The sequence below is a fragment of the Numida meleagris genome, chromosome 2, assembly GCF_002078875.1.
Source record: "Numida meleagris isolate 19003 breed g44 Domestic line chromosome 2, NumMel1.0, whole genome shotgun sequence".
Lineage (NCBI taxonomy): Eukaryota > Metazoa > Chordata > Aves > Galliformes > Numididae > Numida > Numida meleagris.
In genome coordinates this window covers 73971439-73985009 of record NC_034410.1, presented here as the reverse complement: position 1 = coordinate 73985009, position 13571 = coordinate 73971439, and the positions used below count along the sequence as shown (strand labels likewise).

General features: G+C 43.8%; 1 protein-coding gene across 3 annotated transcripts in view; it reads left to right on the top strand.

The window, feature by feature from the left end:
- The window catches only part of FBXL7 (F-box and leucine rich repeat protein 7), a 171820-nt gene extending 158484 nt beyond the window's left edge, over nt 1–13336 (top strand). For all 3 annotated transcript variants that reach the window (XM_021387466.1, XM_021387465.1, XM_021387467.1), the window contains 2 exons: nt 4959–5570; nt 10256–13336. In XM_021387466.1, coding sequence (XP_021243141.1) covers nt 4959–5570; nt 10256–10992 — 1349 coding nt within the window. In that variant the 3' untranslated portion in view covers nt 10993–13336. The remainder of the gene's footprint in view (nt 1–4958; nt 5571–10255) is intronic.

Below are 13571 nucleotides of genomic sequence, written 5' to 3'. Positions count from 1 at the left end.
CCTGTTACTCATTCTGTACATTCTTGATTGCAAAAAGTTGCAAAATCACGTAGGTACCTCTGCTGAGCAACCCTTTCTAGCATGCTTGACTGCTGCAGTTTCGCGTGAGGTTGTGCAGTGGGCTTTGTTCCAGCCAGTCTCTCCTGGTGCTGGGAGAATGTGAGGTCAACAGTGCTGCCTCTAACTTAAAAACACGATGACATTTCAGATGTGGGAGATGCTCTTTTGTAGGTACCTGTTTTTCTGGGACTCCTTCTGTGTCCAGAGCTCTGGAATGACTCCAGTGACCAATGACTCTGTTGTAGCCTGCTGCGTGAGCTACATTTTTTTGTTCTTCGAAAGGCATGCAGTCAGGTTTGACACCAGTCTGTTGTATCCAGGAGTCTTGTGCTGAATCAGCCCATGATGTCCCTGCAGCAGAAGCTTGTCAGGTGCCTGTCCCCAGTTCTGTATTTCCGCTTCTACAGTCATTAAGCTCCTACTTTCCACAGTAAAAGAAGTACTTCTGACATGGGCACAGGTGGTGGTACAGTGGTAAAATGTAAGATTTACACCAACATTGCACTCAGTTCAATAGCTAATATTTATGCAGCACTGTTACTGCTGAGATACTGAGTATATGGTGTTTCCGTACTATGCTTAAATGGTTCTTGTTCGTGTTGTTTGGCATCTAATGTTCTGATAAAAACACCGATTTATTTTTGTTTTCCTCGCCTATACTGACTCTTCAGAACCTAAACATAGTTTTTGTCTAAATTCTTGCTTTAGCGTTGCTAAAAATCTCAGCAGTGACAGCAGATCAACACAAAGCATCCATTTTAGTTGTCGTAGAAGGAACTGAGGTTTTATTAATATTTATTGAAACTTTCATTTTAATTTTACAAGCTTGAGGAGCTCTGCATAGAGATCACTTTAAAACAGGTGCACAGAGAGTTCCGTAACTAAAGGTGCGGTTGAATCCGGTCAGGCTTCCAGCACAGGCAGCGTTTCAATCTCAAGAAGTCCGTGCCAGGATCCAGGCATCAGGTGTCTGGCACTAGTGTCCGCTGTTGGTCTAACAAAAGCATGACACTTTTTTTTTCACTCTGGTTCTGAAATCAGAGATGCTATTGTTGTCAGGGCCAGAACGCACAGAGACTTGATCTTGGTTTGAATCATGTGTGTAGAAGGTTATTTTCCCCCAGATGTATGTGTGCATTGGGAAACAAACCGGGGGGGAAGATAGAACTAAGAAAAGAAAAAAACAGAAACAAAAAACTTTGAAATAAACCAGATTCCTAATGGAATAAAAAAAAACTCCCTCTAGTGCATTTTCTCCCTCTGTGTCAGCTTTTATAGCTCTGTTTCTGGCATGCATCTTTTGAGATTTCTTTAAAGATTGTGAAGAAATTTTGTCTTACATCAACAAACCGTTTTCAGAGCCTGAGCAAAGCTGTAATAAAAAGCATCTTGCAGAAATGCATTGGTGATCAGGGAGAGAGGGGGGTAAACGAGGTTGTAGGGAGGTATACACGGGACTGCTTTGTAATTTTTTTTTACATTTGAAGATCACCAGAATGTAAAGCTGCATTTCAGGCTTGTAAATAGTTGTGGTGTTTTTTTTTTTTCAGGAGAAGATGTGCTTGTATGCGTTTTCTGACTAGACTGATTGTATTGTGAACTGCAGTCGGTTACTTGGTTTGCACTTACAGGATGGCATTTATCGTTGTCATACCGTCAGTAAGCTGCCCTCTCTTGGTCTGGCTCAGGCTGATAGCTGGCACTCAGTAAGTGGTGAAAAACAAAACTGAAGCTGATGCAGTGCTGCAGGAAGTCCCTCCCAGCAATACTAGAAAAGCCTGGAAAACATAAAGCAGGCCAAGTGTTTTGCTGAAGCTCTGAATGCTACCAGAAAGCCTTCCAAGCTTTTACTGGCTAAAATCTCCTGAACTCACCTCCTGTGTTTCCTTTTCCCTTTAAGAGGTGTACTCAGGGGGAGAAGGAGAGGGTATGTTCACATGGACCTGTGTATATCTTTTCAGAAGTCCATATCCTGAAGGTGTGTGGGAGCAAGTTTCACATGGAACGCCCTCAGGATATACAGGGTGCACATCTGGAGATGCTACACTAATAAGAGAATTAGAAGAGCATGAAGCGAGCACGAAGCGTACCCATAAAACAGAAGGACACCACTTTTTTAGCTCCAAGTCTTAAGTTAAAAACCACATTATGGTGATTCATTATGCATCCAGAATGTCTGAGGTATTGACTATGCACAGTTAGCACGGGAACGAGGAAGGAATGCCGCTTCTGGTCCAAAAGGAATGGAGATTAACCGTACTGGCTTGGTGCTTTGATCACAGGAGGGGAGCATCATGGCATATTAGAAGCTGTTTTATAATTAAGTATACGAGTAGTGAAGAATGTAAGCCTGTAGAGATGATTTTTTGGTGTTTTCAACAGTCACAGGCTGAAACTCCATTTTTTCAAATAGTGCTGGGAGACTGTCTTACAGGAGGTAATCACACTGTCACAGTACTAGAAGTCATTCATAACAAAAAATAAAACTTTTTGATTTTTCATCCATCCATTTTGCTGTGTAGAAATGAGTGTTTCATGTATTTTCTTTGTTTTTCCTTTTGAGAGAAAATTACAAAAAAAAACCCAACAACTAACAGTAAATAAACCCCAAAGCAAATGAAAAAGTAAAAGGAAAGGGGAGGAATTCAAGTAGATGTAGTAGTAGGAAGTGCATCCAGCACTTGAAAAAAAATGTGTTCTTTTGTATTATAAAAGCACCTTTGTCTTAAAGTCTCAAGAAAAGAGCATGAAGTAAAGGCTCCAAATCTGCCACATCTTATGCACATGTTTAACTTCAGGCACTGTCATTGGCTTTGGTGGTGATGTGAGGGAGGTCAAACATATGGTAAGGCCTTGCAAGGATTAATCTAGGGGACTGTTGCCTAAGTGGTCCATGGAGCCAGTGCTTGTCTGCAGGAGCTTGGCTGCTGCTGGTGGGATTCTTTCCTCTCCAGCTGTAAATCTCATTTTTAAAATACCAAAGTATACTAGACCCTTTCCAAATAACGTTCCTCCGTGCAATTATTTGCAGTGGCTGCCAGGGGGGTATTAGGGGTCTCAAAGGGGAGCAGAGTGTCTGCAAAACCTACTCTTCATTAAGATATCATTCAAAAATATACAGATCCCTGAGTTAGATTCACACAGCCATAGACCAGACTCAGAAACCTTGAAGAAAATGCTTTTTCTTCCGCTGGCTGAAATTCTGAGTTTCTGTCTAAGTGAAACATGACACGGAAGAGGAAGTGCGAGGGAACTGTGGAATGGGGGTTTTCTCTTCGCGGGGGCAGATGGTGATTTTAGTGTGTCTTCAGCTGAGCTAGGTGGCCTTGGGCAAACTTTTGCACTTTGTGTCTTGGTTTCTCCAACCAAGGAGTTGCGCATCTCTCCGTTAGAGACACACTGAAAATCCAAAGCTTTGTTTGCCACTGCTGTAGTGAAGTGAGACTGAGTCTGTGCTGAACAAAGTAAAAGCTAAATGCTCAAGGGGAAAATCTATGTGTAATACACTGATCAAATTCAACTAAGATGTAGTTAATTTAAAAACTCTGCCTAAATGCAGGTTTGGGTAGGTTTGTTGAATGCATTTCAGGATGCACCCTGCTTAGGCCCTATCAGTGCTGCATAGTTAAAAAGCTCGGGGCCAGTGTTAATCAAGGAGATGGCTTTGCATGCTTCCCTGAAATGTCTGAACACTGAAGTGATAAGGAAAGATGCAGCATGGAGCAAATCTTGATGTTGTGAAACTGCTGTTCTTACTCCATTCTTAATACTTGTTATTCTGCTGGGTGCTGCGTTTTGGTTTCTATATTCATCTGTACAGTGCTTTTCTTCTTAAAGAATGCCTGTTGTGGTCAGTATGGAGAGGTTAGACTTGGAATTTCTGTCGTGATCAGTGTGGACGGGTCAGAGAGGGAATGAGTGGCATTCATCTCTCAGCGTATCATCTATGCCATTCATTTGACTGCTAGAAATATCATCTAGTTGTCTCCATCCGTTACTTTCTGTTGCATTGCATGGCATGAAGAGCTGGGAGCAGGAGTGGGAATGACTTTTATGCAGCAATGCCAGCAGAAGGGCAAAACTGTTGAAATGAACTTTCATCAAAGTCAAGCTTTCTTCTTAGTACATACCCTTTAGTTTTGTGCCTGTGAGAGGGTAAAGAAGTAGTAAATTGTTTTGTGCGGTTTGGGGTTAACTGCTTCTGACCTGACAATAGCACTAGGAAAAAGATGGTGTAAACATTGTACAGTGGTTCTGTAGCAAACCTCCAGGCATGCTGTTTCACTGCCACTTGCTTTTCTTTTCTAAATCTGACCAGAGTTCATGTTCTCCCTTTGGACAGGAGTGCCTTTCTGGAGGCAAGAAGCAGCACAGCCAACACCCTCCAGAGCCAGTTGCTAGATTCTCGGTTGAACGCCCGGTTTATATGAATGAGAAATGAACTTCTTTAATGACACAGTGAAAATACCTGCAGGGGGCTGTGTTTTTCCCATCTGCCCAGGCCTGGGGAATGAAGCAGCATTTGCCTCCTGAACTTCTCTTGGCTTCTCACTGAATGCCTGGAGGAGCAGGGAGGTAAAGCATGGCTGTGTACCTTCCTGAGCAGCCCCCAGCTGCTGCTGAGCTTACTGCAGTTACTCTCTGTCAATTCAAATGTATTTGTTTCCCGTGGTGTTTAGTCAAGAGCGTAACAATGTGAAATCTCTGGACTTCTGTGCCATCTCCTCTTTACCTTAGGGCTCGGGCCCACAGCCTGCCCTCTGTTAGTGCTGTTGGGTGGCCAGCACCAAGGCGAGCAGTGCTTTGAGAACACATCCTGGGTAGATCCGAGAACTTGCGTGTCCTCCCTCTCGCTGGTAGAACGACTGCTCGCTGATATCCTGCCTTTTATCTTCCAGATTCCGACCTGAGCATGCGGACGCTCAGCACGCCCAGCCCAGCACTGATATTCCCACCGACGTCTCCCGGTTTCCAGAATGGTCGAGGCTCCTCTACTTCGTCATCCTCAGTCACTGGGGAAACAGTGGCCATGGTCCACTCTCCCCCTCCCACCCGCCTCACTCACCCCCTCATCCGGCTGGCAGCCAAGCAGCAGAAGGAGCAGGCCCACGTCGACCGGCTGCCCGACCAATCCATGATCCACATCTTCTCCTTCCTGCCCACCAACCAGCTGTGTCGCTGCGCCCGCGTGTGCCGCCGCTGGTACAACCTCGCCTGGGACCCCCGGCTCTGGAGGACTATACGCCTGACCGGCGAGACCATCAATGTGGACAGGGCTCTTAAAGTGCTGACGCGGAGGCTTTGTCAGGATACACCCAACGTATGTCTCATGTTGGAGACGGTAATTGTTAGTGGCTGCAGGCGGCTCACAGACAGAGGACTCTACACCATCGCCCAGTGCTGTCCGGAACTGCGGCGGCTGGAGGTGTCCGGCTGTTACAATATCTCCAACGAGGCAGTCTTTGATGTCGTGTCACTGTGTCCAAACCTGGAACACCTGGATGTGTCAGGTAACAAGAAATATTTAAGGACAGATGCCTGGGATTCTAAAGGCCTCGTGCTAGTCAGACTCCTACTCCCCAAAACTGCATGCTTCCCCTTTCTGCATTACATTTCAAGCTAGGAATACAGATACCCTCCCACTGTTCCGATGTGCTGGGCACCACTGGAATCTCAGTGCCCCAGATGCCAGCAGCAGCTCACGGGCAGACTGGCTCCTCTGATGGAGGCATGCTGACAGAGGTGAGCCATTCAGACAGCCAGGACACTTCGAGATGTTTGCATAAAGCAGCCCGTGCTAGGCTTTTGTCTACGTATGAATATCAAACGTCATTCTTAGTGAAACTTCAAAGTCTTCTAGTTTCCTATTCCTGTTCCTATTCCTATTTTAACCAGATGTAGCTAGCTGAGACTTTCTTTTGTAGTGTATACACTTGCTTATATCCTTTCACCACAGTTGTGATATATCACTGCTGCTGTTTAGATCAGCAGAAATATTTTAGACAGTTTTCCCCAGATGTGTCTGGGGATACAAGTTATTTATTTCTTTTTCCCAAGGTCAGCCACACACAATTTCCTTTATTTGAATATTTTGGTATTTAATTAAAAGGGTGTGCTCAAGGAGATTTCTGAAGTAAATTTGAATTTCAGTATTTATTTTGTGATCTCACTTTGTTATCAGTCTAATGTTTATAGAAATCAGCTAGACCAGATTTCCAGATTTGCCATTGCAGAGCTATTGGTGGCTGTACAACAAGCAGAGCAAAGTAGGAATTGCAAGCAGTGTTGATGAGTCACTTGTACCCAGATCAGCTGATTTTTCAAAAAATTTCCCAGCTGGTGCACACTGGTTTGCTTTCGTTTTTCCTTTTTTTTTCCCCCCACTTTAAACTGATTTTTCCAACTCTTTCACCTACTGTTTCCCAGGATGGCAGAACGTCAAGGATAGCATCAAAACAAATAGTAACAAAACAGAATGATTTACTTTTTTAGTGACCTCTCCCTGCAGTTGACAATTGATTAGGGATCTGTCCCAGAGAGTCTATTCACCGTCAGGTTATATCTGAATCAGTTGTTGTCAGCGCATGCAGACAACAGCTGGGGGTTGCTACCACACATCCAGGTTGAAGCATCTCCAATATCAGGAGTAAATGTGTAAGCCTGTGTGATTAAAACCTGGAGCTACGTATCACTTTGAAGGTTGGCTATATCCCATGCATATTTATGCTTCTCTTATGTACATCCTCTCGTGTGGTATGGAGAGTTGATTAGCCCAAATACTCCGGCTCTGGAGACACAGGAAAAGTGGAATTGCTGAACTGAGGGTGAGATGTGAAGAGGGAAAACAGATTTGAGGTAAAAGAAAGTTTGATTGGTTTAGTGGACAACACCTTAATGACCAGAGCAAGAGAAAGCCATGGATAAGCAAATAGTGATGCTGTTGGGCAGATTCAGACTGTTTCTTAACATGTCACCTTGTCCATCTCTGGGGATTTTTCCTACAAAGTGAATTTGATTGCCCTCGTTCTTCTAGGGCTAGGGGACCAGATTCTCACTAGTCAGCATTGTGGTGTCAAGGCAGTTGCTGAAAGAACTTACCTGCCTTGCTGAGCCCTGCCTCAAGCTATGCCAGGGCTGCTCTCTTTTATTGCCCTTTGGGAAATAAGTGTTAAAAAGAAGGTAGGACAGGGGAGGCCAAAAAGAAGCGGGGAAAAAAAAGACACTCTGCACTTACTTTCATAGCTGAATGTCATATTAAAAGAATTCCAGGAACAAGATTACAAACAGCAATTTTGATTGCTGTACAGACTCTCGCTGGACTTGTCTAAAATGCATTCTAGGGCCTTGGATAAATTTGGGTCTAAAATTAGGAGATCTCATGTGAGAAGTTTGCTTCTGTAATCAATCTGGGGAGTAATTAGGAGGACAAGGCTTGCATCCACATTTAAGCAATTCTCAGCAGTGAAAGAGTTCACTGATCTGGTTTTATAGTGAGCAAGAAAAGTTGGGTACTTTTGCTGGGGGCTAATGCTGTACTTGTAGCCAGTTAGTTAAAACCCAGTTCACATGAATCCCTCTCCTCCTTGGATTGCTATTTGGCAGCAAGAACGTATCAAAATCTTTAATGTCAAAAACAGACGTTCTTATTAACTTCCAGAGTTCTCCACAATGGAAGTTCTGTCACTTTCAGCATCCACTTTGTGGGCAAGTCTGAGATATCTCCAGAAGCTGGTTGAGCTTGACTGCAAATTATTATCTAACGCGCTTGCCAACAATTTTTTAATCTGTTTGGAAGTTATTCCTTCATTTTAAGAATCAGTTTTACTTCCTTTATGGAAAATCCTGCTACAAGAGTTTTGTTTTTGCATTTTTTATTATTTAAGACAGAAAAATTGTTACAGACCAAGAAACCTGTCATCTTGCCTAAAAGTCAGGTAGTTGTATATCAACGTGGACTCTTTTTCAGGGGAACCATTCTGAATACCCTTTCCATGAAATACTTCACGTTGTAGCCAAAGTAATTAGACGAGATGATGCTGAGCTTACCCAGACAGTGATCATGTACTTACACACCCTGACTCCATCCCTGCTGAGATACTTCTGACCTATTCACTGTTTGCTTGCGGTCATTAAAGTACTCCCCAATCTTGGATCCACAGCAGACAAAACATTCTCCTCTACCTCATCAGCCTTTCATTCTCACTTCTCCAAATTAGAAAACTGAATTGTAGTCAGCATATCTAGAAATATCCTGAAATAGCCAGACTGATGCCTTAACCCAGCAGCCTCGTTGTGCAAACACAATAGCAATAGCTACCTCTGGTTCGACAGATTTATGTCTGGGTGCCAGCTTTTTCTCTGAAGACCTGATTGAAGGATGGGGACTCCTCTTGTTCATTTAGTATCAGCTAGTCCAAAGCATGTATTAGGAGTGAAATTTTAAACCAGTCAATACTGAACTGTATTCCTTTCCTTTCAAAAAAAAAATGCTTTGCTTTATGTAACATATATATAGTATTCATTTGAAGGCAAATATATTTCTAAAAATTGCACCATAGTATAGATGGATCTGCAAGGCAGTCTGAAGGGGAAATAGTTTCAAGAAGACTTTGTTCGTTGAAAAAAATGCTTTGCTTCAAGGTCCCAGAGCTACTACATGACCTGTGGACAATTTGCCAGTTTCATTATTTGAGGCCTAAGGTAAACTTAGCATCTGTTCAACTAAATTTGAAGCCTAAATTAAAATTCCAGCTGCAAACTCAAGTGAGGAATGTAGGAATCTTAACTATAGATCGTAAACTGTTTCAAGTCCATATTCCATGCTTCTTAGGACATTCGTGTGAGCCTTCTGGATTATCTGAAGATTTTTTTCTTTTTTTTCTTTTTCTGGAGCGTATTCAATCCTTCTAGTAAACCGCTGAATAAGACCTGTTGTATCAGGTGGTATGGGTTTGGATCATCCAAGTTTTTGAGGTGGTCTCCATACAAAGATTGGTATGCCTTCTTTTTTTTCAGATTACTGGATTTGTGTGGCATTTGTGATCCACGGGACTATAAGGTTGTCATCTTAAATTTTCTGGCTTGCCATGGCTCAGTTCATCGCTTTTGGCTACTGTTTCAGCAATAAAGAAAAGCTCCTTCTATCCTTTCCTGAGGGCGCTTCCTCAGGTATAAGCTGCAGAATTTGAGTAGACATTTATGGCTGAAACTGTTGGGCTTTGATCACTTGCAGGCCAACCCTTCCTTCTTCCTTGCTGCTGTTTCTAGCCATGTGAGTGCAGTGAGCCCAGCTGAACAGGACACAGTTAAGAATTTCCCTTCTGTAGCCTGAGACTGTAAGTTTGCAATGGAGCAGAAACAGCACTTTCCAAAAAAGCTTTTATTCGCCAGCATACAAAAATGGAGAAAGTCTGCGAGCGTGTTTTTCCCTTTAATCTAGCTTTTTCTCTTTCCTTGCAAGGTCTGGTCTTTCTTCTCTAGTCTGGTTATATCCATTTGCAGCCAGACTTTCACACTTCAAATAATCCTTTTCTGTGTCTGTTCATGTCCTCCCATGCCCCTACAAGTCTTAGCTCCTGCTGACTCTCCCCATTCTCCTTAGGTTACTCAAATCTCCACCCTTCTGCAGACCCATGGTCTTGCATCCTTCGTGCATTGTGGGCTTGGGGCTGGATTCGCATCTGTTCCCCAGATGCTTTTTAGATGGTTTGTGGGGTTTGTCTTTTTTTTTTTTCTATCATAGGATTTGATGGTGCAAGAGCCTCTGATGCTGGTTTACAAACTCAACCAGTCAGCAACAAGAGTGCCTCTGATCAAAAAGCTGCATGGTTGTCACGTAATACCGTTTTCTCAAATTGACACTGAGTTTCTATTGTAGTAACAGGCTGTAGAGTGTCCCTAGGTAAACCTAGGGCTATTATTTTATATTTGGGATGTGGGCAAAATTGGCCTGTTGCTTTGCTGGACCTCAAAATCCAAAGAAACCTCACTGACTCACGTGGTCTGTCTTATTTGCTCAGGTACAGGGACACATCGCAGCAAACCCAGACTAGTCAGTCAGGATGGCTGCTCTTGTAGATACCTGCTCTGGAAGATGCCTTCTTCACATCCAGCATGCCATGTCATGCCCACTTTTCTGGTCTTGCTGTCTGAGTTATCCTTACTGCTTGCTTAAATTGACTGTTTTTTCACTTAGGCTGCTCCAAAGTAACATGCATCAGCTTGACTCGCGAAGCCTCCATCAAGCTGTCTCCCTTACATGGCAAACAAATCTCCATCCGCTACTTGGACATGACGGACTGCTTTGTCCTGGAGGACGAAGGACTGCACACTATTGCCGCCCACTGCACTCAGCTGACCCACCTGTACCTGCGCCGCTGCGTCCGCATCACCGACGAGGGTCTCCGCTACCTGATGATTTACTGCACGTCCATTAAGGAACTGAGCGTGAGCGACTGTCGCTTTGTCAGTGACTTCGGCATGCGGGAGATTGCCAAGCTGGAGTCGCGCTTGCGATACCTGAGCATCGCCCACTGCGGTCGGATCACAGACGTGGGCATCCGCTACATAGCCAAATACTGCAGCAAGCTGCGCTACCTCAATGCGCGGGGCTGCGAGGGCATCACGGACCACGGCGTGGAGTACCTCGCCAAAAATTGCACAAAACTCAAATCACTAGATATTGGCAAGTGCCCTCTGGTCTCAGACACCGGCCTGGAGTTTCTAGCCCTCAACTGCTTCAACCTGAAGCGCCTAAGCCTGAAATCGTGCGAGAGCATCACTGGGCAGGGCCTCCAGATTGTAGCTGCCAACTGTTTTGACCTGCAGATGTTGAACGTACAGGACTGCGATGTTTCTGTGGATGCTCTGCGATTTGTTAAACGACACTGCAAGCGCTGTATTATAGAGCACACCAACCCTGCCTTCTTCTGAAAGGATACTCCGCCCCTGTTGTTACAATGCAGTATTAAAAACACTGATGTATAAACACACGCTCCCATATTCAGTAATGCTGTTTTTTTGTAGCTCACGGGAGTCAGCTTTTCTTGTATGTTGTTGGTGAGGGAGTGTTTCTAGAGGACTATTTTGTTTGCTTTTTGTATGATCACTTTTTAAGGTGCGGTGGGTCTCCGTTGAGAGGCTGCCTTAATGCACAACCAGTGAGTGCTCAGCATCCCTAGCGGGGTGCCATTTCAGTAACAGCCATGATCTTGTCCCAGGCTAAAGTAGCTACCTCCAAAGGAAATAGCACATAATCCCTCCTTTGGAAAGGCTATTAAGCTGTGTCAAACACATCTGAATTCCAGCTGTGCTCTTGAAGCTGACTATGCAATATGTGTCTCTGTTCCCCAACTTTTCCAATATGGCTGATAAAGCATCCCTCTGTCTCCAAGTAGTTTTTTCTTGGTAGTCTCTCGTTGCAATCCCTCAGGAAATACTGGGTGATGTTCTTAAATATGCGTCACTGAGGCAGAATAAGACCAGCTGGCCATTGCTAAGCACTCCGCTGCACGAGCCTCGAGGTTGTGCTCAAGCATGGTTTCTCATGGAAAGTTCGCTTCCAGGTCACTTATGTATCATCACTACTTGCCTTCAGTTCTAAATCTACCCTCACGTGCATGTGTAGTAGCAGCTCCTGGATCTGATAAGCAGTGACATTTTCACCTGAGTGAAGAAAAACACATGAGATATTGGTGGCCTGGCAAAGGGAGACGCCAGCAAGTCAGCCCGAGAGGCTATTACAATTCTACAAGCTGAGCTAGCACTGCAGTACACCAGGGACCCTGTGATGCTGAGGAATGGTTGACACAGGGCAGTTCCCACTGCTGCCCTGTACTGCTGTCACCGGGAGGTCTGTCTGCTCCTTCTCGGTGCCTCTTCAGCAGCCGTGGCACCTCTGCAGCTGCCTCTCTCTGAGCAACCCAGGCACGTGCGTTGAGGTGTATTCAGTATGTGCCTTCGTACACATAGAAACCTCACCCTTTTCTGTGGCCTTCCAGTTTAACATGGCTGATCACAGGTCTTCAAAGAGGTTAGTTTTTTTTGTTGGGTGACATCCTGGGAGAGAGGGGGGCTTAGAATGTTATTCACTTCAGAGATTTCATTTTGTGAAACCTTGTCTGTGAGCGTTCCCAAAGGCTGGATAAATAGCTGCTGTTCAGCAAGGAATTACCACGCCAGCATTGCCCTGTGATACTGCAAGCCCGCTGCACTCTCATGGTCGTTTTTGCTCATGCAAGAGCAAGCAGGGCTTGGAGGTTCCCCCTCTGCTGCCTCTTTCCTCAGAGCATACAGTCATTTCATGGTTCCTTTCTTCACCATTTTCTGGCAGCCATTTCTCTGCAATTTCACATTTACTGCTCAGATCTGGAAGCCAGAGATGTGAGGGGTGATGATATTTTCAGGCAGGCCCCCTGTGTGTGACTGACAGGTGAATTCATACAGTCAGCATTGTGAATTCATACATTCATCTTAAATGCTGTAAATGTCTTGGTAGAGAACATAAGAAGGGAAGCACCGTGTCTGGTTTTCATAAGCAGTAGTTCCATCATCTCCAGACAACACTCATAAAATCATTGATATGAAGTGAAAATCCACATGCTCACGAAAAATACATAATTGCTGAGGAAATACTTGCAGCAGAGCTCTCTCAGATTACAAAAAAGCAATGCTTTCAGCACGTCCCTGCGGAGGGAACTTGTCCTACTTGTGCAAAAAGTCCTGTAATGTACGTATGTTCCTCCAGTTTAGAGTTTCCTAACTTACGGTATGTCATCACCTGTGAATTACAAATGTGATTGTACTAAAGCAAGGAGGGCCAAGGAACATGAATTTGTCGTTGCTACTGTTACTGGTCATTGGGTAGCAGAGAGTAATCCCATCCTTTGACCAGTTAACATCACTTTAGTTTTCCTTTTTGTGTTTTTAAAATTAGAGATTCTTTTCCAGCCAGTATTACAGTGTATTTTATCCGAGCCAGCTATACTCTCTGTTTATTCTTTATCTGAAAACGGCCCCAAGAACAGTTAAATGTTAAGCCCATGCCTGAGGATGGTGGGATTTAGAGCCATTTGCACTCATGAAATATAAGGCCTCATTAGTAACATTTAACTGTTTATTAGGAAAAAAAAATCTACTTTTCTGGCTAAGCTAAATTGAGTGAATAGTGCTACATGGTTTCTAAGGTTTCTAATGTTTAAATTGGCCTGTACTGTACAAATCTCACTATAAAGCCTTAATTTGCTACCAAGAAATAAAGCAATATATTGGTAACTGATGAGCGTGCGTGGTCATTTGCACTAATTGATTAGCTTATTGTGAAAATGAAAAGATTAAATACTTGTAAAACTTTGTTTTCTTGAATCCAAGCAGACAAATGAGCAAATCATCGCAATAAGTAGGGGGATGATTATAAAGACAACAAAGGATTTGTATAGGTTATGATTTTGCCTGTCTCTTTAAAATTTTATTTTCCTCATGAGGTTCTTCTTTACTCCAAGATGTAATCACTA